Source organism: Typopeltis vanoorti, chromosome 16 (assembly GCF_054136105.1).
Source record: "Typopeltis vanoorti isolate ZY-2024b chromosome 16, IOZ_Tvanoo_1.0, whole genome shotgun sequence".
NCBI classification, from domain to species: Eukaryota; Metazoa; Arthropoda; class Arachnida; order Uropygi; family Thelyphonidae; genus Typopeltis; species Typopeltis vanoorti.
In genome coordinates, this window is record NC_143564.1 from 49732296 (window position 1) to 49757336 (window position 25041).

A 25041-nucleotide genomic window follows, 5' to 3' on the forward strand; every position below is an offset into this window, starting at 1 on the left:
ATATGACGCAGGGTGCAATTGTACTACTATACCGGATATTTATTATTTTTACGTAATACAGAAAGGTTTATAAGTGTAATGTATTTATATTTTTCAAATAAATAAAACAATTGTCTACTGAATTTGTTAATAACATTACAAAGTCATCTATTTATCTCAATCAAATCGATATCTGGAGGACGCTTAGACGTTCTATTGCGGGAAGCCACATGCTGCTCGCTAGGAGATCCCGATTTTTCCTTTAACCTACTGCTCATTAGAATTGCTTTCTAAAGTGAAAGGAAGTAGTGAAGGTAATTTGAGGTGTGTCTGGTCAGCGAACTACTATTATATAAATGAGTATAGAAGTGTCCTCGTTTTCCAAGCATTCTAAAAATAACTACCACTCTCCACTGCAGTAAGGCAGATATAGGACAAGTAATACGGCTCACCTCATCTTGTTTCCCATGATTTACTCTCCGTTCTAGTCAAACACCACCGTCGTCAAGTAAGAGTGTATCTCTGTTTCTCCGGTCACAATCTTGTTTTTCTTTAAACTCCTTCCCCATCTACTAGCAATCATTTCCCAAAATTACACTGCCAAAGACAGATGCAATGTGCATGCTATTTGTAGCCACGTGTCCAAATCCACGTAGGGATGGCTATTTGCTCGTTTTGGCCAGCACCAGAGATGAATTCTACATCCGACCAAGTCGAGTTTCTCACTTTTGGGAAAGGAATCCAACCATAGTAGGAGGTAAGGGATCGATTAAAAAAAAAAGTGTGCTTGCTTTTTTTATTCAGGGAAATGCAGTTTTACTAAACTGTAATTAATTTTTGTAATTTAATGCGATTTTAATAAATTATAATTTGATATGAGAAGTACTAAATGTTTATAAAACATTAGCGGGTATTTTCGCCTTTGATTTATTCATCAGCCCGCACATGTACGCCGCACACACACCAGCATACGTGTGTTTTAGGACATATTCTTAAGTTGTTGAAATGTTGGATATTTCTAATAATCTATGAAATAATTTTATTTCTGAGCTGTATCGGGGGAGGGGAGTGAATGCTTGTTGCATAAGTATCGCATTGTTATTGTTATTATTACAGTGTGATTATTTCATTGTGTTAAATTTTAAAAAAAATTGTTGACACGGTTATTTTTAAGAAAATTAAAATAGCAAAAGTTCCCCCTTTTAATGATTAGAAAAAGGAAAATATTGTAACATATCCAATTTTAAAGCGAATTTTTCTACAATTGAAAAGTGGGAAGTATTTTATCGCATCGGGTAAAGATCAAAAACCAACACTATTGATTTACTGAAATATCGTTCTAACTGTTCGATGAAGAAGTCGGCTTTCCAAAATACAATTGTTGCTGTAACTTACACTATTTTAGTTAGCATTGTTTATCTGTCATCAACAGGCAAAACCAAAACAAAAGCAACCATGTAGAGAGCTATTGTAACAAATCAGTCATTCATGACTGAGTTGGCATCAGGGATAGACTAGCCCTATCAAGACTATTCCAATGGAACAACAGAAAATCTGCTTTATTTGGGGGGGGGGGGGGAACTAGCTACGGCAAAATTTGTGTAATCGATATTTATAACAGCAGTATATTGTTACGTCAGTTTTTCGCTTTATGTTTCGTTTCTTAAATTACAAAACTCCGCACGCATCCCTACACAAACATTTCCAAAGTCTGTTTTTACTCTCATGTGACCTAAAAAAAGTTTATAAAGCAGCAGCATATTAGTACCGTGAGTGGGCTACGGATTTTTTTTTTTTTTTTTTTTACATTTTTATTAACATGTTACCCGTGCCTTATATTGTACACGGCGGGAAACTCAACTTGACGTGAATATGTTAAACATATATGTTTGTATTTTTATTTTTTATTATTTATTTTTATTTATTTATTTACATAATCCGGCAGCCTTGCTTGGCTTCATGTTTGGTCTCTTTTAAAGACCAAACATTGAACTTTCTCAAGATGAAATTGCATTATTCAGAAGCGTTGCAATGTAGTTTTAAACTGATAGAACTAAAAGCAAATTTTTTTTAGGGGGGGGGGGGACTCTTTTGGTGAATTATTTTTATTATGCTTCTTTCAAATAAAAAAAAAAAATTAAAGCAATCATACTTTGTCGATGTAAAAAAAGAAAAAATACTTCTGACACAAGAAATGTGAGGAAGCAGAGTTTTATCTTAAAATAATGTAAATACATTTAACCGCTTTTATTAAATAGTAACTAATGCCTGAAGATTGTATTTTATTTCTCCTGTCTACGAGAAATAAATCAAGAACCACACCAAAACCTGTTACCAAGCCATCTTAGCGTCCGCTGATGCCACATTTCTCTACACCAATACGCACGCCACCACTATGAGTTACAACCACGAAACATTCTTGAACCTCTCCAATTCTTGTATCTGCCTCCTACTTTTTTTTCCATGGCTAAATCTATCAAGAAACATTTTTCTTCTATGGAATCGGTTAGGTCATTCTAACATCCTGAACATTCATAATGACTATCACCATCTTTATTCTCAGCACTCATGTCGTCAAATATCTAATATTTCCCATTGTAAACAAAATCGAAAACCGAATACTGTCATGACTAGCATCCAAAGCGCGACTTTTCTCCAACTTCTGCCACTGCCTCATATTTTCCTTCAAACTATAACCATACTCCTTAAAACCTCACAAATCTGCCTTCACTAATACCTAAATTACGATACTTCAAAAAGAATGAATATTGTTTATTGCTATAATATATTTCTTACTTCCCCAAACAGCTATTCATAAAAATCAAATACTGAACACAGAAAGCGCTCTCATTTTTAAAGGCCATCGAATATTATAACTGTAGGCTACCATTTTCAGACACTTATTTCAAATTATGCATTAAATATTAAATTATGTGTGTGTATTACAGTCATTTGCATGGCTCCCTTCATACAGTGGGATAGCAAATTGCTGCTTCATTGGTGGCTCCAGATGGTGAAGAATTGAAGTTGATGGGGGAGCAATTTTTTTTATTACTGACTTTTATCTCATTTTTTTTTTTTATAGAATGAATATAGGTTTACTTTCCTGTTGTTGTACGGCAGATAGATGCAGTGTTAATTCTGGTGCAGAAGTGATAATGATGCACAAATGGCAGTCATCTGTGTAGGACAGTGCCGTAGCTAGAGGTTTTGCCGCCCGAGGAAGTCCCTGAGTTTGCCGCCCCTCTCAATACACACCAAAAATACTACAAAAAGTCAAAACGACATATAGGGAAATAAATTAAAAAATTATGCTTATTTTTGAAGTAAAACTTTAATTTCAACATTATAAAATGTATTTTTCTTGCTTTTCCGTTAGCAAAATCGTCGATGACATTGTCGAAGTCTATTTCATCACTCAGTTGCTGTTCTATAGACAGTATGGCATGATTTCTTAAACACGAAGTGCCGCCCGGGGCAGACTCCACCCCCCCCAGCTACGCCCCTGGGTGTAGGAGATGGTCGAAATGATTTTCAAAGTTACTATATAATATTGTTGTGCTATGCAATCTGGCAAAGAATGTTGCCAGAGGTGTAAACATGGATGGCAGAAATTGTGCTCGGTGACCTGCCAGAGGTCAAGAGACCCGTTTCACTAGGAGAAAACTTTCTGTTCTTTTAAAATCTTTTAATTTTGATTTATTGATGGTTTGTTTACAGAATCTGCGATTTGCAGTAGGCTGCGTTTGGCATTTTACCTCGAGCTATTTCTGGTATAGTGATTTTTTTTTTACTAGAATTACCTTTGAACACTTGTTGGAGAATTAAAGCTTCAACAGAGAGCGAAGATTTCGATCGGAATGAAGGACTTCATTTCAGCCTGCCATGGATCATGAGTCTGAAAGTTACTGCAGAAGGATCTTTCGTAAATTTGCCAGTGTATGTACAGTATAATACATAAAATGATATATATTGACTTATTGATAGCGAATTACATTTCTTCAAACCCTAGCAAATATATGTCTAATTTCTTCTCCCCTTCGCACAATAAACTGCCGTATTTAAAGCGTATTTATTAAAATCGCTGAATTTTCCTTCCTCTGCCCACAACACCTGGATTATGGAGTACGTATCTGCATCACTGGTTTCAAATACAATTGAGAATAAAGCTTAACGTTAAAATACGAAGTGACAGTTTGAAAAATGTGTCGGTAACCAGGAACTAATGACACAAGGAAGTTACTCAGAACAGAAAGTAAACGTTACTTCTCTCTCTCTCTCTCTCTCTCTCTGAAATTCGTCGCATTTCAAGAATTCTCTGTGGGATCATGCTTTCGATCCAATAATACAACTATCCTTGATTTCGTTTCGCCACTTGCATGCTCCCTTGGCGTTTAATGAGTTTCATACAGGTCAGAAAGAACTAGTTCATCACCAGGAAGGATCACCGCCTAGAAACGGGAACACCCATCAACCTAGGAACAGGAAGAGTACCATGACTTTTGCATTTCTTAATAAGAATGATGATTCAGATATTTTCAAATGCATTCATAAATGTGAATATGCGACCCACATGGATACAAGTTTAAACAGCGGGCCTATTGAAATTCATTTCAATTCATATTTTAATTCTCCTTTAATATTTGATTTGGTGCTCTGCGAAAATTTATGGTGTAATTAAAACTGTTTTCTATATGACATGCGCAGTTTTTTATTTTTTATTTTTTTAATATATATTCCACATCACCGGATGAGAAGTGACCTCGCAAATCATTAAAGTATTGCAAAAATGGAAAGATAATACAAAACAATATATTTAACGAATTATTATTTTCGTTGTTATATTTTCATATAACAACGAAGTTAAACTAAAGGCTTTAATTTAGCATTTACACCAAGGAATGATTTATTTAAAAAAATAAATTATCCAATTCCTTTTGTCATGTTCCAGAAAGTTTAGATGGAGCTGTTGTAGCCCAACTGACTTTTGGAAATCGATGGGCAGCTAGTCTGACTGTAACCCAGCTCATGACTTTTGATAATTTTCAAAGCGCTGGAGCTAGAGCGGCAGACGACTGTTTCATCTTTTGATCCTAAAACCATAACATTCAACCATGTCAGAAGTAGAACGTTGTATGGTCGAATGTTTTACTTGAGGTTAAAAATCTAAATGTTTTGAAAGAACCAACCTACTTACCCTTGCTAAAATAGCTCGAGAACTAGCTTGAAAAAAAAAAAAAAAGGCCTAGAAAAAGCTCCTCTGCAGCCTTCTTAAGTTCACTGGGTAGCGCCAATGTTGTTTTATTAGAAAGATCAGTGTTCGAATCTCGTCTAGAAATGCGTACCTGCACCAGAGTAAATCAGTAAAGGAATTGTTCCTTTACTGCGGTATGAAAAATGGAAAACTATTTTTCATACCGCGGTAGACGGTTCTTTCCCCCCTCCTCCTCTCCTGCTGGAAACATGCAAAACGGCCAAAGAAGAACTCCTAGCTTAAAGGCATAGCAGACAATGCAGATAGGATTAATCGGCCTGTCATAAGCATCAAAGCATAAAGCAGGTTCCATGACAAACCGTTAAGCCTACAAACAAAGTAGATGGGAAGATGGAAAATATTTCTTTTGGTTGGTGGCTGGAATCGAACGTGTGACGGTCTTCCATCTCGCAGTCCAGCATTAGGACTTAAACACAGAAATTAAGCCACCACAACATCTATATTTAAGTTAAAAACATAGATATCGATGTTTACGCTATAAGCTTTTTGAAATTATCCAGAAACGTAACTTGCTTTTTTTAAGTAGGTAAAGTGCCGCCTGGGGATGACCTCCCCCTTCGCCCCTCCCTAGTTACGCCTCTGCTCTTCAATTCCTAGCGCACAGTTCGGTGAAATATTGGTCGGGACAGCCTTCATTGAATGCTTCGGTCAAACTGCTGCACACAGGAAGTTCTGTTTGTCCGTACAAGTCTTCTCAGACGACGACTATTTCGTTTCTGATGTGTCTTAGGACCACAATTACGCCTCTTAGACAAGTAATGTGGATTACTTTTCCACTGATTAAACACCCGGGATATCTCACCTTTTGAGAAACCAATCAGCTCTCCTGTTTTGAAAATCGTTGCTCCAGCGTGAGAGGCATCCGCAATAAGCCATTTATCAAACTCGGGAAGATTCTTTGTTTTTCTCACTGCGATCAACACTGTTGACAATTACTGACAAGCAACATTCTTAAATGGTTCTCTAGAAACAAGTGGTGACCAAGTATTTTGCATATACGCTACGTAAGTGAAGTTTCTATATATATGCATAAACGGTTATAATTCAGAGACCGATATGTGTATGAGGATGAATAATGTATGATGGTGAACAGTCATATCAAGAGCCTTAAATTCTTGTTTAATATAAGATTTTCCCATTTACTCATAAAAGCAGAGATGAAATACGTTATTGTAGTGAAATATTTTTTAAACACGTGAAAGATTTTGTAACATTTTAAAAATATATTTTAAATATTTCTAAATGCATGAAATTCATATAATTGCATTTCTAATTGTTTTTTTTAGATAAATGAAATGTTTTTAAACAAACATCACGGTTTAATTATAATATATATATACGTGACTTTTTTCATTTCAACTTTTAAAAACTCTCAACGCTCTTAATGATTTTGTGTTTGTAAGCCTTCCGTGTTTAATTTGTATAAATTAAATATGTTAAATTCTTTTGGTTCTGTTTTCCGTATTATAATTTAAATTATGCCATTATTTTAAATATGATGATGTGCTTACGTACTTTTTTTCTTTTCTTTTTTTTTTTTTTTGAGATGGCGATTCGCGTAGAAAGACCTGAATATTAATATTTCGCTATTAAAAAAAAATAAAATTACAAAATTCAAAATAGCAATACTGTATATAATAATAATCAATCATAATAAAGAGCACGAACCATTGTAAAAACACAGTCGCTTTGCACTTCACCAAGATTTTGTGAAACAGCAAAACCTGTAGAATTATCAATGTCATACTTCAGCTAGGTTCAGTGACATCGAGTGTTAAGATGAGGACGATTTGAAACTGCATAATGGAAACAACTTTCCTCTTCTTCTTTTCGTTTTCCTTATGGTTTACTTGTGAAAATGAAACAGAATAGGAAATACCTGAGACACTTTCTTCAGGAAAGCATTTGCTAGAAATACATTGCCATAAGGAAAGGAAACTTTCTTCAGAAATATTTTCCTCATATATTTACTATCATCGGTCATACGGAAATGCGGCAGTATTAGTAACCTCTGTTAGCAGCAACCTTTTACCACTAACCTTAATAACATTCGCAGGGAGACTAAAAATAACTTCCTTGCCATTTCGCAGGAAATTGCTGTCCAAGTAGTCAGCAAAAATGACTTATTCTTGTGTTCTTTTAGTAACTTTTATATAATAACAGCACCCTAAATAACACACGGTCTCTATTACATTATTTTACTAAGCATTTTGGGCTTCTATAGTCGCAAGTTGAGGTGGCTATGGAATATACAAAATCTCATGATCTTACAAGAAGACCGGAGGTTCTCTCCGCATTCGTTTCGATGTTTTATGCCGAACACACACACACACACACACGCACGCACGCACACACACACACACACACACACACACACACACACACACACACACACACACACACACACACACACACACACACACACACACACACACACACACACACACACACACACACACACACACACCTTGTGCACAAACAGCTACGAACGTCCACTTCACTACAGTAAGTGAGCTCACCCAGCAAAGAGAACAAATACCAAGGAGAAGGAAAGCTCTGAAATTAACGAATCCCATATATATACTGACGGAAGCAAAACCAGAGGAAACGTGGGTTGTTCTTTCGTTGCATATAACATGCAGTCCATTATACAAGAACGCTGCTCCTCTAAACTGCAACCTCTCTTCTACCAACCAACCACAACAATTTGCTATAGTTCATTCGCTTACATATCTCCAGGAATTAGAACTCAACACCTCTCATCAAAAGACAGCAACAATTTACAGTTATAATAGAAACACTATTGACGGCACACAAAACCAGAACAACCATATAGCGTTAATAGAACAGACAAGAAAGCTGGCTGGAATCTCACTTTGTCGGGGTGGGAAATCAAGTTCTGTGTGGTGAACGCGAATACTGCGGTAGCAGGAACGATAGACCGGATCAGCTGGCTAAAGAAGCGGCTAGAAACAAGTTAACAAAAGTACTCGAAATCTGCTATAAAAATACTTGCAGAATAAAGAAGCCTAGACGTGTGGGAAGAAGAAAGGAAAAACAATAAAAAAATAAACAACAACAAAAGAATTCTTGCGAAGCATCGGAAGCAGATTCCAGCTGAAAAAACATGCCATTTCTCCAGGTTTAACCACAATACTAACGGGACATTTGTAACTTGTAACTTCTGTGGCTTGATGGAACTCAATCCCATGGATTATTATCCCTTCATCGCTAGGAAATAGATTTGTGTTAAAGATTAACGAGCACTTGGCTCACCCTATTCAGGGCAGTGCGGAAACGCCTGAACCGAAAAGCAGAGAAGCTTTCGGGCGCTTAGAAAACTCCTGAATGAGTTTCTTGGGATGGAAAGCCGCTTAGGTGAATAAGTAGTGGTAGTGTTAGAGCAACGAGAAAATATCTGGGATATCAGCAACGATATGCAGGAGAGCATGTCACTTGTTGATCATAGAGAAGATGACTTGGGTATTCCTCAGGAATTTGTTGGTGTCGGCTTGGCTGGGGTTCATTTTGCTAAAGGCTGTTAGCATCTCCCCTAGTGAGGCAACAAGAATCAGTGCAGAGTTTTGGCTATAAGCTGCCGAGGCTCCGGGTAAAATTCGCGGAGAAACCGTAGAAGCGAAGGTTTTATCCTGTAACACCCCGCGCTGAAATCTGGCGCAGGTTTCATGGCTTGATTCTGAGTGGGCGGGGCTAACCCCGCTCTTGTCTTCTGTGGGTTAGAAGGGTGAATTTGAACAGCCCTTATAGTTGGATGGATGTGGGCCGCCATAATTCGCGCATTTAGCAGGTATAGACCGTGTTTTTGTGCATGTGTGCGAGGGATGGCTGTCACCGCACTTTACACACTTGTAATCTGCTTTACATTACTTTTGTGCATGCCCAAATTTTTGGCAGCAATAACATTGACCAGCGGATGCCCTTCTTCTGAGTGGTTCGGTCTTGATGACTAAGCTGCAGACTATCTTAAGGTCGTAAATTTCTCTGTGGTCTTTACTGATCTCCACTAAGACCAGAGGCATGGGTCGCTTGTCTGCGCGAGATCTTAATTGGTTCAAGGCCTTGTGATCTGAGGTCAGTAGCTATTTCATCAGATGTAATGGTTTCTGCCAGACCTCTGATGACTACTTTTAGGTTTTTTTCACTCTTGAGTTGAAATACCGAGAACACTCACTCATAATCGCTAACGGGACATAGAAAACTAAGCCACTACCACTAAGACACTGCAAATGCACGATGGAATCACCATCGTGCATTTGCAGTCCACGCCTTCAACAGACTGTTGGCCACATGCTTTACGACTGTCAGCTATTGGACTCCATCCGGATGTCCCTAATACAACACGTCATCACTTCCGGAGACAAGTGGCCAGCATGAAGACAGAGACTTATCGAAAAGTATTACTCAGGATTAATTATATTTGTCAATAAGATCAACTTTCAATCGTTGAAATCTAACATAAATTACAGATATTGTAATGAATTATATAGCGTAAATATATGTATATATAAAAATATAAATATGAATGTAAGGGTCGGAATATGTACATATAGACGTAAAATTATAAATGTAAATATGAATATTGATACAAAAATATAAATATACACTGTAAATGTTAATCAGTACTTGGAAGCTATATGTAATATATGCATTGTATGCAATTGGAGCATGTAGGAATAAATTACCTCCTGGTGGGGGAGGAAAAGGCAAAACACACACACACACACACACACACACACACACACACACACACACACACACACACACACACACACACACACACACACACACACACACACACACACACACAAGAGCACCATCGTTTCAGGGGATAATGACAGCTAGATGTCATTTTGAAAAGAAAATAACAATAAAAAAATAAAACTTTTGTTTTTTTGTCTGTTTGAATGTCTGTAACGTGCAGTTGCTTAGCAATAAGTCCAAAATGAACAGAAATTCGATGTGACACTGAACTCAACTTATGACTTTGCATACTTCAATTACTCACTGACTAGCGGTGGTAGTAGCACCATGAGAGGCCGTTAATTTGATCTCATCACCTGCCAGGGAGAAGTTGTATTTGAACATGTGAGTAAGTCACAAGTGATCTCATAAATGTTACGACGACAAAGAGCTAGACGTCATGAATTTTCTCCGATGAGTTCTCACAGTACTTTTGGGACCTTTGGTAAAACACAACAAACACGTTTTGGCGATGAAGATCAGTCCCCTGGAGAGATGACTTACGTATGGAAACTGAAAAATTTTTATCTGAATGCGCCCTCCCATTTGAACTAAAACTAGTTCAAATGGGAGTTCAAATTCAAAAATTAGTACCAATTTTTGGTACTAACCCTTCCAACATAACATCACTCGAGATCAAGAAAGCAATGACTTTAAAAAGATTTCTCTCTTTTGAAGAGGATAAACTTTGAACATTGCAATTACTAGCAAAGTGCTCGACTTGAAACCAACAGAATGAGAATGCAGGATTACACTTAATTCTGTATTTTCTCCATTAGCAAAACTTACTGATATTTTCAGCCTTTCACGATACTGAAGCATTTATTTTGGGACTGTCAGGCATTATTAAACTGAATAAATAATTTCATTTCTGTCAATATATGTTGTTTTTTTTTACTTGCGTCACATGACTTCTAATAGGATAGGTTCCACTGTGTTGAAATAACTATTGCAACAAACCCTGTTTAAGAAAGAAATATACTAATGTGTACATACTATCTTATTGGCCTATGTTGCTGTATAAGGCTGTACCCCCCCCCTAGAGTTGACAATATACAGAATATACTGTATATAACTAAGAGATTATAAGGCAGAAAATCGTAATAATATAATGTTTATTTTAATTAACAAAAACGTTTCATCCTAATTGCACAGGATTTTGTCAGGTGTAAATGTACAAACTAATAGACAAAACCATAAAAACTAACATTGATGACAACTATTATGTACAAGTTGATCAAAATTGAAGTATCCCTGTTTAAGACCTTGTGAAGCGCCATTCAGTGATCCAATGCTGCGAACTTTGCAGGAATACATTATGCGTCATGCAGAAAGCATATTTGGTGGAAAAAAACAACAAGAACAACAACAAAAAAAAAGATAGCTCTAAAATTTCACCTACATGGGGAGTTGTAAACACCAAAAGCCAGATGATGAACACTTTGTGCATGGTTTTACTCATTATGCCGATTCAGGCCGTATAATAAGAATTAAACCACAGATTACAGAAATATGGAAAGAATGCTATATACACTGCTTGGAAAAGTCAACGGACACCATAGTATGAGGAACAAATACTACAGTTTCCCCCCCCCACACCTTAATAATATGTAGGCCCACCTTTCGCTGCGATGACTGCAGCAATACCTCCCAAAAGCGTACGATAGCGATCAATGGGAATTTTGGACCACTCTTGCTGTAGGCATGTAATAAGAACATCCACTGACTTCATTCGATGCTGCATTCCATCTCACAAATGTTCAATGGGGTTGAGATCAGGGCTCTATGGAAGCTAATCAAGTGGGGTGGCGTTCGTATCCACAAATCACGTAGTTACAGAACCAGCATTATGACACTGTGCATTTTCTTGTTAAAAGAGACAATGGTTGATTCCGTAGAAACACAAATTAAGAAGTATTGCATTGTCAAGAATGTTCAGATCTCTCGGCGTTCAATGCTCGTGACACCACAAACAGGGGTCCAAGGTCAAACCAGGAAAAAGAGGATCATACCATCACATCGCCACCTCCGAATTTCATAGTCCATCTGCTCTAGCGTGGCACAGCATACCAAGCTTCAACGTCACACTGTACACGCTCTTTGCACCACTGAAGACGACGGTGCATGTTGGTTCGGTTAATGTGGCGCTTGCGTATTGCGGTCCTGCTATGGAAAGCCATGTTTTAAACCCGGTTCTGATTGTTTTTGTGCAGATTCGTCTTCCAGCCAACGTCCGAAACTCCGCATTCAATGTGTCATCCGATCAATGGTGGTTTTACATATTATCCTTCGTAGCACCATATGGCATCCTATCACAACACCTCTTTAAAACTCCGTCGGTTCCCTTCTCGCAGCCATTTAACGCGGAGACAGCTGCACTGACTTGGGAGCATCACATTCCTTCAATTTATACTAGCTACAAATAGGTGACTTCTTACATTGTACAATGCACCTTGCCAATGGTGCATTGTTCGTTGACTTCTTTCCAAGTCATATATATATACTTGATTGGGCATATATGGCTTGGAATCAATGAATTATATTCCACTCTTTGTGATCAGACAAAGAACAGTAGATCTAAAAGATGCCTAGGAAATATAATTTTTCTACATAACTGTGTGTGTGTGTGTGTGTGTGTGTGTGTGTGTGTGTGTGTGTGTGTGTGTGTGTGTGTGTGTGTGTGTGTGTGTGTGTGTGTGTGTGTGTGTGTGTGTGTGTGTGTGTGTGTGATAAATCAGAAAAAACCTGATTCATCAGACAGCTGAAGAGTTTTCAAGTGGACAGTTTTATTGTTCTCCGTGAAAAGAAAGACACAAAGGTAGAGTTGCAATTACAAAAAAAAAAAATGAAAGTGGATTGTCTTGGATTAGTGATGCTGAGAAGTTGAGAATATATTTCTGTTAATAAGGAATAACTATGAATTAGTTGAGCAATAAAAGCAACAAGAGCAAAGATTATTAAAGTAATGTCGTGAATGTGTCCCGCTGGCTTACGTTCTAAACTGATTCTATTTAGTTTGTGGTCAAAGTGATAATATAATTATATCATAAATTTCCAAGTTCAAAATTAGTCATATTAGTAGCTCTTAAATATATATAATATATTATGTAGTATTTAATATTTAACATACAGTATATGTAATATATATGTAATTAATATATATATATATAATGGCAAGAATTGCCATTATAGAAAGATGGAAAAACATCTCTTAATATTTTAAAAAATGTTATCCTTCGATGGAATTTTCAGTCTTACTTGCAAAAAACTGCCGATGAAGTTTGATTTGTTTTTACGTGCTCACGTGTTTTACAGCTCACGTATTTTGCTTTCAAGCCGTCTCTCTCTCTCTCTCTCTCTCTTCCATACTTCCTCCACCTCCTCCTCTGTCACTTTCTCTGTCTTTCTATTATTCTACTACACTTTTTTCTCCCCTCTTTCCCTCTCTCACTTTATCTCTCTACCACTCTATCTTTTCCACTTTCCCCATTGGCCCCCCCCTCCCTCCCTCCCTCTCTCTCTCTCTCTGTCTTATTTTTCTTTTTTACTGAAACAGAAATAACGATATGTTCTAATATGTTTAGTTTTCTCCATATGATTGCTTCCCAGAAGTGAAGATAGACCGATGTTTTTTTTCTGAATCTATTCATGGAAAATCTGCGCACGCACATTTAAAGCACTCCGTGCTTATTTTATAGCCTATAGCTCTTAAATAAATAAATAAATTTATTTATTTATTTATTTAATAAATAAATAAATAAATAAATGGAGTCCAAAGACTCATCGAGGGAGGGAACCTGCTCTACTACAGCTGTCTCCACCACTGACTGTAACGACACCAACGCCATCTACCGCCAATCACCACTACTACTGGTATTTCCTGAGACAATCACAAACATCCATGCCCAGGGCTGGATGTTTGTGATATGGAGAATACTCTATAATATATTATAGAGTATTTAATTTTTAATAATATATATATATATATATATATATATATATATATATATAATATTTAATATGTAATAGGCAGTGTTAAAGAAACGAGAGGTTAAAAGACGACTAATCACAAGATCACACAGACTGACTTAGTGTATGCTATAGAATTCCTTGACGCCATAAATCAAGTTTATTTACGAGTTGCTTCATAGCAGCTCGTTTCTTGCATGTTTAAACTAAAAACGTCAAGATGAAAACAGTGAAATAATATAAAAAATATTATAAAAAACTGTATATAATATAACAGTCTCTTCTATAAGTACAGTGTAATCAAAATTAAAGTATCCCTGTTTAAGGCCTTGCGAAGCGCCATCCAGTGATTCAAATGTTGCGAAGCTTCGCAGAAATACATTGTGCATAATACGGAAAGGAGGTCCAAAACTCACCACCAGGGGTGCCGTATGATGTACCGAATGTAGATGTGTGTGTAAGAAAGAGAAGGAGGATGCTAATGTGTGTGAAAGAAGGAGAAAAGCGACACAAGGATAAATAACATATTTTTATTCACTACCATTATGCATTCACGGGCGATATTATTCTATGTGGAGCCCTTAACCGGTTTGCCACAAACTGCATCCTTTGCAGTGTGTATTCAAAGGTAGAATGCAGCTGGTCGGGACTGATGTTGCTCAAATGCTGCGTTATTCTGTCTTTCAGCACTGGCAGGTTATCAGGATGATTCCGATAAATACTGTCTTTGAGAAATCCCTACAACCAGAAGTCACAATGGGCCAGATCAGATGAACGAGGCGACCATGCAGTGGGAAATGCACGGCTGATCACTCTGGCTTAAATGTTCTCGAAGAACCTCCTGTACGGATCAACCAATGTGTGGAAAGGCCCCATCGTGCATGAAAATGATCCACGCACAGGCGCTGCTGTAGCTGTGGCAAAATCATTTATCATATCGCGATACATCTAGGAAGTAACTGAGCAGGTCACAGGACCAGATTAGCGAATGCCCTCAAAGAAAAATGGTCCAATAATGAACGAAGCTGTAAACCTGCACCAGACAGTAACTTTGGGTGAATGCAAAGGGATTTTTGGAACAGTCTCAACTCTAACTGGATTCAAGTCATCCAATATCGTTAGAAGCACACCCCCTTCTTCTCATATCCTGTCTATCCTTCCTAAAAATAGTGTACAGTTTACAGTTAGATACCAGTTAGTATGTCTGATTCTGAAAGACATGTTTCACTAATGGCTACAATCTGAGGTCCAAACATATTGACTAAGGCAACAACCTCTAACCCTCTGTTTCTGATACTCCCAGCATTCGTGTACAGACATAATAATCTACTTGCAGATCTCTATTCTTCTCTTGTGCCTTATACATGTAGACATCTTTGCACACGTTTGACGGGTCCGAACCGGACGAACACAAAGTCGAAATCGTTCTCTCCTCGTCAGCATTTCCATGACAAAGCCCATTCCCGTCATTACCATAGCTATATAACATTGTCACTCTTACACTCTCATTTTCACCATTGCTCCCTTTATAATTTAGTTTCCCTGACTCTCTGTGTTAGTTCTCAGAGCAGTTATTAGTTTTTCTAGACTCCTGCTACCAAACGAATTCAGGTGTGGGCCGTCCCTCTTATACAAATCCCATCTTCCCTCATACTCACTCCACATATCCAAAAACTCGCATCCATTCCTTCTACAAAGCCTACGCATCGAATCGTTTGCCATCATAGCCCTTCTTCTTAATTCATTTTTATCATATCGAGACAAAATACTGACGATTTTCACTTTCTCACTCTTCACTGTCGCCTCTTCCAACAATCCTTTCACGTCCTCTCTCATACTGAACTTATCGCTAGTTAAGTCGTTAGTAGCTACTACAATTACGATTTCGTTTATTTTTCTTGTCTGTTTTTGAATTGCTTCCTTTCTATTCTTAATTTTCGCTCCAGGAAAACTCGAAGTTATAACTCGCTCATCAATAGCATGTTTTATTATAGAGTCACCATACCAAATAATTTCTTTCTTTTTACTAATAACGTCACTTACCTGATTTCCGTTACTTCCTGACTCACCTGTTTTAGTGCTTTGTTGTTTCTTATTTTGGAACTACTTTTTTTTCTTTTTTCTTTTTCTTTTTCTTTTTTTTTTTTCAAATATCGCTTTGGCATGACGCACAATGTATTCCTGCGAAGTTTCACAGCATTTAGATCACTCAATGGCGCTCCACAAGGTCTTAAACAGGGATAATTTAATTTTGATCATCCTGTATAAATATATTCGATTCCGACGGGTTCGATTCCTGTCCATGACGTGAAGAACTTTTATCTGGTCTCTTTCGACTAAAGGTGAATTAGCCATAGTAGTCTGACGGGGAGGTAGATGGTTTTTTTCACCCGGAAACTCGGGTTTTTCGTCCTTTAGAACAGGCGTGCCGGTCCTGAGAACACACACGGATTTACAGCAATGAATACTTGCCCTTAGGGGATGCAGTAGAGGAGGGACGAGCTGGCTGCATTAATTCGTCGTAAACTCCTCATCAGGGGACTCAACCCGTCTTAAGGGACGGATGAGAAAAGGAAGGAAGATTACACACACACACACACACACACACACACACACACACACACACACACACACACACACACACACACACAGAGAGAGAGAGAGAGAGAGAGAGAGAGAGAGGACCATTGAACAACGCGGGTTTGAACTGCGCGGGTCCACTTACATGCGGATTTTTTTTTTTTTTTTTTTTTAGATTTGACAATTTGAAAAACTCGTAGATGAACCGCGTAGCCTAGAAATATCGAAATAAGTATGTCATAAATTATTTCATAAAGTATATTTGGATACTAGTCTATTTTATCATTTACTATCATAAAATATACATAGATCTATTATAAAATGTTAAGATTTATCAAACTTCATTGTTGATATGAAGCCCATAACCCCCGCGTTGTTGATGGGTCAGCTGTATACACACAAACACACACACATTGCTTGGAAAGAATTCAAAAGGACACTCCATTGGGTAAGGTGCATTGTGCCATGTAACGAGTCATGTGTTTGTAGTCTTTATAAATTGGAGGAATATGATGCAATTAGTGATAGCATACTGAGATGGAAGCGCAGCGAATCAACTGCAAGTGCTACGCGTAGTGCATGACCCACCACGACACTCACCGAAAGTGACAGTTGTGCTGCTGCATATGTGATCCTTAGACCATTGTCCTGTGGTTATCTAACCAAAGGAGAACCGATCTAACAGTTTTATTCCGGTCCCAATTCAGGTTCTTGAATTTTCTTCTTTCTCGAGATGTTTTCAATGCTCTAATCCCTGATTCGGATCATACTGTCCACCTCCTATCAAAAAAATCAGTGCTCCCTATTAAGGATTACTTAGCCTACTTTCAACCAACATTGTATTCAGGCTGTCTCTAGCAGGTCCATTATATGTATTGATATTCTTCCGTGAGCTGTATGTTCTCGGGCTAGATTGCTTTTGTTTTAAGTTATTCATTAGTGAATGAATAACTTAAAATTACCGGAAGAAAACAGTGCAAATCTCAATATGTCATTGTCTATACACTTTCGGTTTAAGAGCTTTTTTACTCCGAGATGAAGTTTCTCACATCAGTGAAGAGAATCGAACTCTGACCTTTTCCAACCAAAGGTTGGAAGGGTAGCATGGAAATCATTGAAGCGAATGTGGAACTCTTCAACTCAGGCAAGAGTTCAAAGGCGTTTGTGGTTCATTTTATTACTTCGTCAGTATTGTTTGCGTTGGCATCTTCGATGTCTAACACTGCATAAATATATGTAATTAGTGAAGTCTTTATGAAAACTTCTGTATTATAGAATTATTTGATCGATTATTCTTGCGATGTTTTAATCGATCATTTATGTTCAATGATTTTTTTTAGATCTCTGTTTAACTGTTTCTGATGTTGAAATATGCTTATCTAAATTCCTTGATATTTTTCTTTCCACAATTGGCATTCTTTTTGAAGTATGCACTTCAAATTTCTTTTATCTGATTTTTTAAATACTCACAGGAATGGATTTTGAAGAAGGGAAGCAAGGTGGAACTTGGTTAGCTATGACGACAAGTGGTAAAGTAGCATCTGCCCTCAACATAATGAGACCACTTAACGAAATGGCTGGTGGCAAGCAAGACAGAGGTAAGCATTCTATTATTTCTCACCGAAAATATATAAAAATGGTTTTATTTTCTTTTTAATATAAGGCTAAAAGTCGTTACAACTTGTTTGCATCAGACAGCAGACGATTATGGACAGTGGAAATTATGTATACTCATGAAAATTGGACTCATGGATAACAAAAATGCGATCGTATTTTTCTCCATTACCAAAGAAATAATTCTAAATATGAGCGAGTACTTTATCTCTGATTCGCCAGGGGAGCTAATTTTTTATATTCTCTCTCTCTCTCTCTCTCTCTCTCTCTTTGCACACACACACACACACACACACACAAAAAAAATTATAAATAATTCTGTTTACGTTTTGGTCTGCTGTAAAAAGTGAAAATTTTACTAATACAGCAATCCCTCGATTAATGCGACCCCGATTAGTGCATGATTTTTTTTTTTTTGATACCCAAATTCGATTAGTGCGCCTATCTTAAAAATAAATGTTACAGATTTCAAAATTTTTGATCTATACATTTTTATGGCTAACTATTTTAAAAAATCACTCACCAGAATGAAATAATTTAGTTACCGATTTGAAACATTTTGCAAAGTTATTTTTTAATGGCATACTACACTATTTCCATGTACGGTATGTTCCAAATTTACCGCTAAAATTTATGTCGTCTGCTTTACATAACATTTTGCTGATCATCTCGTGCAATTGTTTTCCGTACTTTTTTTATTTTAAATTATTTTCCTAACCTTTAATCATGAGTAAAAGAATTAGTGAGCAAAAAATAGAAGTGTGAAAATGATTCGAAAAGTAATCTGATTGAAAGAAGAACTTGAAATAATAAAGAAAAACGAACAAGGCGAGTCCAGAGCAAAGATAGAACAAGAACACAAAAATGGGTGAATCAACTGCTGAATACAAAGAGAAAGGTAAGGCTGCTTCAAGTTCATCATGCATGCACTCGAAATCAAAGTATTATAATGATTGAATTAGAGAGACTTCTCTTTTTTTACATGGATCGAAGATTGTAACCAAAAACGAATCCCGCTAAACACTGGCCTTATTAAATCAAAAGGATTGTCTCTTTGTAACCTGGAAAGAAATGGCTATCAATGATGGAAAAGAAGAAGAATTCCACGCTAGTGCTGGGTGATTTGAGCGTTTTAAAAAAAAGAAATAGCCTACATAATGTTCTAATCATAGGCGAAGCTGCAAGTGCAGATAAGGAGATATCCAGAGATTTTGAAGAAAATTGTGTAAGAAGGGGACTATTGCGATCAATAAATATTTATTGTCGATGAAACCTTTTTTTGGAAGCGAATGCCTTCCAAGACTTTTCTAGCCAAATCAGAGAAATCTCAGCCTGGTTATAAAGTCGCAAAGTCGAATGAAATTACTGCTAGTAATATGCGAGCCGTTAGGAAGCACATTCTTCCACATGGTGCAAATGATTTTAGAGGCTTTTCAAATGAATCTAAGTTAATTAAATCTCATTCTGAGAAGTTGAATGATTCCGACCTGCTAAATTTAGATGCACAGAGGGAAGATTCTGAAGAATATGAAGAAAATTTAATCACTGACAAGCCCAAAGAGGTTTCACAGAAACAATTTGAAAATAGTTTTCGTACAGTCGAAGTTTTTAAGCAGCAATGCTTAGAAACTGACCCTGGTGAAGAGAGAACCAGTAAAATTTGCAGAAGAGGCAAATAGGGCCATACCGTCAGTTGTATGAAAAAAAGAAAGAGAATGTCCGCCAAACTACGTTAGCTCAATTCTTTGTCAAGAAGCAGAATAATAGATTTATATTCTGAATATGTTTTATTATCTTTCAGCTTCATGGTTTCCTTTATCTAGGCCCTGAGACATATTCCAATTCTGAAGGAACCACTCTCATTTAAATATTTATTTAAAATAAAATAAAATGTTATTTTAAATATTATTTTTTCGTCAATTTATGAAGATTCACTTTACGAACAGTGGTCTGGAAATACCATCCCTTCCGTAAATAAGGGAGAGAATATATACTGTGTTGACAAAAGTATTTCGACAGCTAGTTGTGGTAAAAAAAAAAAAAAAAAAAAAAAAAAAAAGCGTTTTATTTAAAAAAAAAAAAAATTAAGGGTCAAAAAAGAAATCTGAGGAACGAATTATACATTTTTGCATAGGTTATTATATTCGATTAGTGCGTTTTCGATTAATGCGCCTGTTTTAAAGAACGCATTAGGTGCATTAATCGAGGAATTGCTGTATCTGTATTTCAAACAATAAATTTAAAATGTCGTCTAAGTGTAGAGCCGATTATATGTCTTCCTCACCTAAAACAAGCGGAAAATCATTTACCATTGATGAAAAAAAAAAAAAAAATGGACGTGATTCGACGTATCGAAAAATGGTGAGAGTTTTTCTAATGTGTGTAAAGCGTTCTAAAGTTTCAACAAATGTAACCAATGCAGATAAGATAAAACGTCCAATTGTTTAGGCAAAAGTGTCAAGAATATCATATTCAAGGAGTGAAGCAATGAAAAAATATGGAAAAATTATTAGTGCTCTGGACTGACGATGTTAATCAAAACAACATTTCTGTAACTCAAACAATAATCATGGACAAGGCAGTTCTTCTTTAATTAAACAAATATAGAAGCTGGTGGAAAAGAGTCATACGTGGGAGTCATTCGTACTGAAGGAACCACTCTCATTTAATATTTATTTAAAATAAAATAAAATGTTATTTTAAATATTATTTTTTCGTCAATTTATAAAGATTCACTTTACGAACAGTGGTCTGGAAATACCATCCCTTCCGTAAATAAGGGAGAGAATATATACTGTGTTGACAAAAGTATTTCGACAGCTTGTTGTGGTAAAAAAAAAAAAAAAAAAAAAAAAAAAAAAGCGTTTTAGTTACATTTCTAGTACCGAGTATGACCACCTTTGGCCTGAATGACAGCAAATACCCTTTGGGGCAAGCTTTCAAACCAATTTCTGATACGCCGCCACAGGAATATTCTTCCATTCCTCGAGCAAAGCTCCTCCCATTGCAGATGGCGATAACGGACGTTGTGGTCTGGAGAGAATTCGACGTTCTAATTCGTCCCAAAGATATTCGACGGAATTGAGCTCTGGACTGTGAGTCAGCCAGTCCAACACTTCAACGTTGTTTTGTGGAAAGTGGTTTCGGACTGGCAGTGCAGTATGACATGGAGCATTGTCGTGCTGAAACGTGCAAGGTTCACTGACGAAGTATTTCCACGCGTCGAAAGCATAAAATTTGTTCAGGATGTTCAATAGCCATCAGATGTCATGGTTTTGGACACGTCCACCAATGGACCAAGCACCATCCAACTGACACCTCCCCCCATCCATTACGAGTCTCCACAAAATTTGACAATTGGAATGATGCAGCCCTCCCGGAACCATTCCCCGGAAATTTGGAAGCGTGATTTGTCGTTCTACAGAAACCTTTTCCAATCATCTATCTATGATCCAGGACCAGTGTGAAAGACACCAGTCCAAACGTCTTTTGGCATTCAGGGGTGGAGATGTGTGGCAAGCTCGCAGTAGCTCTGCCATGGTAACCCAAGGTTTGCAACTCTCTGCGGACAGTTCTAGTGTTACAGATATACCTGCAGCATTTTCCAGGTTGACTGTCCGCTACACCGACTGTTTTGGTGAGGTAGATGACCAGCCACTGATGACGTGTGTGATGCTCAAACATTCCGGGAAATATGCGCCCTGGGAGACCATTCCGCGATGGTCTCCCAGGGCGTTTTCGTGCTGTGCAGAAGGTCCCACATCTTATTATTAAAAGTCAACGAACTATGGTGTTCGTTGACTTTTTTCCAAGCAGTGTATAACGAGATGTAAATTAATTTAATCCGTTTAGGGATATTTCATTCTACTCACTTATTACTTTTATGTTATATATATATATATATATAACTGAACAGCACTCGTACCGACCTTCCATTCTTATGATTGTTGGTATTTCGATCACGGAACGAAATACGGTCAAAATTGCATCACTTTCCTAAATTTATCCCATTTATTTCGGTTAATCTTTTAATGCTTTTTACAGTATAAGATATTTTAATGATTTGTTAGCTTGTTTATTATTGACATTATGTTTTCATTATTTGCTAATTTAGCATATTTTTCTTTTCCGTTGGTTCAGAACAGAAGAAAAATTCTATAATTTGGCATAAAGTTAAGAACAGAAAAATTATAATCACAATGATTTATTATTAGTTACTTGTTTATTATTTTTATTATTAGTTACACAACTATATATATACACATGAATTTTGTGTTAAACCTGGGATTACTTATGGAATGTTAGCGATGTGATTTTTTTTTAACGCAATGATGAAAAAATTCACTCAGCAACTGTTTTCAGTCGATTTAAGTGTTGTAAGAAATATCAACAGCAGTTTGTGTTATTCAGATTTACTGATGAAGCAGGTAAATCTATGAGACTTTTGCATGATGTGTGGATTATTTAGCCTGTTTAGCTGTTTTGCGAAAATTCTGCCACACACACGTGAGATAGGCTAACTCATATTCTGTTCTAATGCTATTACCTGAAGGTGATATCAGTACAGAACACCATGATAACGGGGTTTTTTTTAATCATCAGGGTGTCATGAATTTATTCAAGAAATTACTCGAATGTAAGCCGAGCACCGTGAGGGTCAGGAAACTAGCTATTAGCACAACAAAGATTATTGTTTATGAAATAAACTATTCTGCCAGGAAGAGTGTAATATTTTTCTTTTATTAGTGATGTTGATGAAGGGTTCGCGGATTCTTGCCAAATACTTTCATTGGATCTTCACTGGTTTAAATAATTTTACATCACTGTTCAAGAACCCTCAAGTAACTAATAATAAATCATTGTGATTATAATTTTTCTATTCTTAACTTTAGGCCAAATTATAGAATTTTCTTCTGTTCTGAATCAACGGAAAAGAAAAATATGCTAAATTAGCAAATAATGAAAACATAATGTCAATAATAAACAAGCTAACAAATCATTAAAATATCTTATACTGTAAAAAGCATTAAAAGATTAACCGAAATAAATGGGATAAATTTAGGAAAGTGATGCAATTTTGTTTTTCGTTCCATGATCGAAATACCAACAATCATAAGAATGGAAGGTCGGTACGAGTGCTGTTCAGTTATATATTCTCATTCAGAAATTCGGTCTTACGAACTTTTCACGAATAGTATTTTATCTCATTAATGATGAAAATACGAGAGTTGTTCAAAAAAAGACCGAAGTTTTTAAATAGCACGCCAACCGTCAAAGAGAGCGCTCTGCGGCTACTGAGCACACCTAGCAGCAGGTTTGTCAACAAACTGCCATTTCCCCCGTTTTGCTATGAGTATTAGTCGTCGATTTACATCCGCTGTGAGCACGTGCACAAGCTGTTCGTCGGATTAGTGACAAAGAGACAATGAAACAGCTTGAAAAACAACGCGCATGTGTGTGTGTGAAATTTTAATTTCACACACACACACACACACACACACACACACACACACACACACACACACACACACATAAATAAACCCACGTCTCAGTAACGTGGGTTTATGTTGAAACCAAGACGTGCAATCGACGCAGTGGGTGAGAAAAAGGAAACAAAAACGCGGAGATGAGTCGATCAAAGAGATGTTGGTTGTGTTTTTTTGATTGGAAAGCATTGTCCATTATGAATTTGTATCATGTGATCAGACGTTTGAGGGATGCTGTGCGCAGGAAGAGGCCTGAATTGTGGGAAAACCAGATTTGGATGTTGCACCACGACAACGCGTCTGATGTTTTGCCACAACGTATGGCACATCAGACATCTGTTGTGCCTCTTCCACCCTATTCTCTGGACTTAGCCCCAGCAGACTTTATCCTGTTTCCCAAACTTGAAACCACTTTGAAAGGACGTCGTTTTCAAACCACAGAGGAGATTCAGGAAAATGCGATAAGAGAACTGCACGCCATCACAGAAAGTGCGTTCAAGGAAGCATTTCAACAATGGAAGAAACGTTGGGAATGGTGTATCGCCAGTGGAGGGGACTACTTTGAAGAGACACAGTGCTTTAAATATAAAATGAGCAATAAAGTCGTCATAGCATCGGTCTTTTTTTTGAACAGGCCTTGTATTCAACCTCTGTTTATCTTGAAGTTGAATAAATCACGGTGCACTAGATTTTAGCCAAAGTGAAAACTGTAATACAGGAAGAGGAAATGCTCTACTCAGAGCCACAATGTATGGGGGGGTGAGAGAAATATTATTGTTTCTGTGCAGTTGGGAACATTAAAATAAGGATTGTTGCAACTTTAATGCTGACACTTTATGCAGTTTACAGGGAGAATCCATTCACAGCATGACTAGGTCCCGAAGTAATGAATACTTCCTACTGTTATCTAAATTTGTAAAAAGAGGGATGATGTTTGTATATATTGTGTGGAAATCGGTGATGAAAAAAATATAAAAAAAGGTATAGTAATTATTTTAAGAATCAAAAGATCTACTGGAATAGAACAGAATGGGCGTTAAAATTCTAATGATGTGGTATTTTGTATAGCTCGTGTTATGGTATTTGACAGTTTTCGCTTGACAGAGAAAATCCAACCTGCTGTCTTCTCATGTTAACAAGTCACCTAAAACCTTTTTCTAATAAAAAAATTCCTTAAACTTCATTATTGTAGGAAGATTAACACTCTTCGTCAAGTTATTACTTAGGGAAAATAGTTCAGTATCCCTTCAAACTTGGACAGTGTAAGTGGGGGGAAAAGGAGCTAGTGAGTTGCGTCCATTAAATGTCACAGTGACTTCACTGTTAGGAAAGTTGAAGTGCAAAATATCATGCCAACAAGGAGACTGACTAACTCAC

The 25041-nt window shown here is 36.9% G+C and overlaps 1 protein-coding gene across 1 annotated transcript in view; it reads left to right on the forward strand.

Moving 5' to 3' along the window:
* Positions 1–594: 594 nt before the first annotated feature.
* LOC150098011 (transport and Golgi organization protein 2 homolog) overlaps positions 595–25041 on the forward strand; it is a 140046-nt gene continuing 115599 nt past the window's right edge. The window contains exons 1-2 of the mRNA XM_090406655.1: positions 595–736; positions 18037–18162. Of these exons, the coding sequence (XP_090262781.1) occupies positions 595–736; positions 18037–18162 (268 nt within the window). The remainder of the gene's footprint in view (positions 737–18036; positions 18163–25041) is intronic.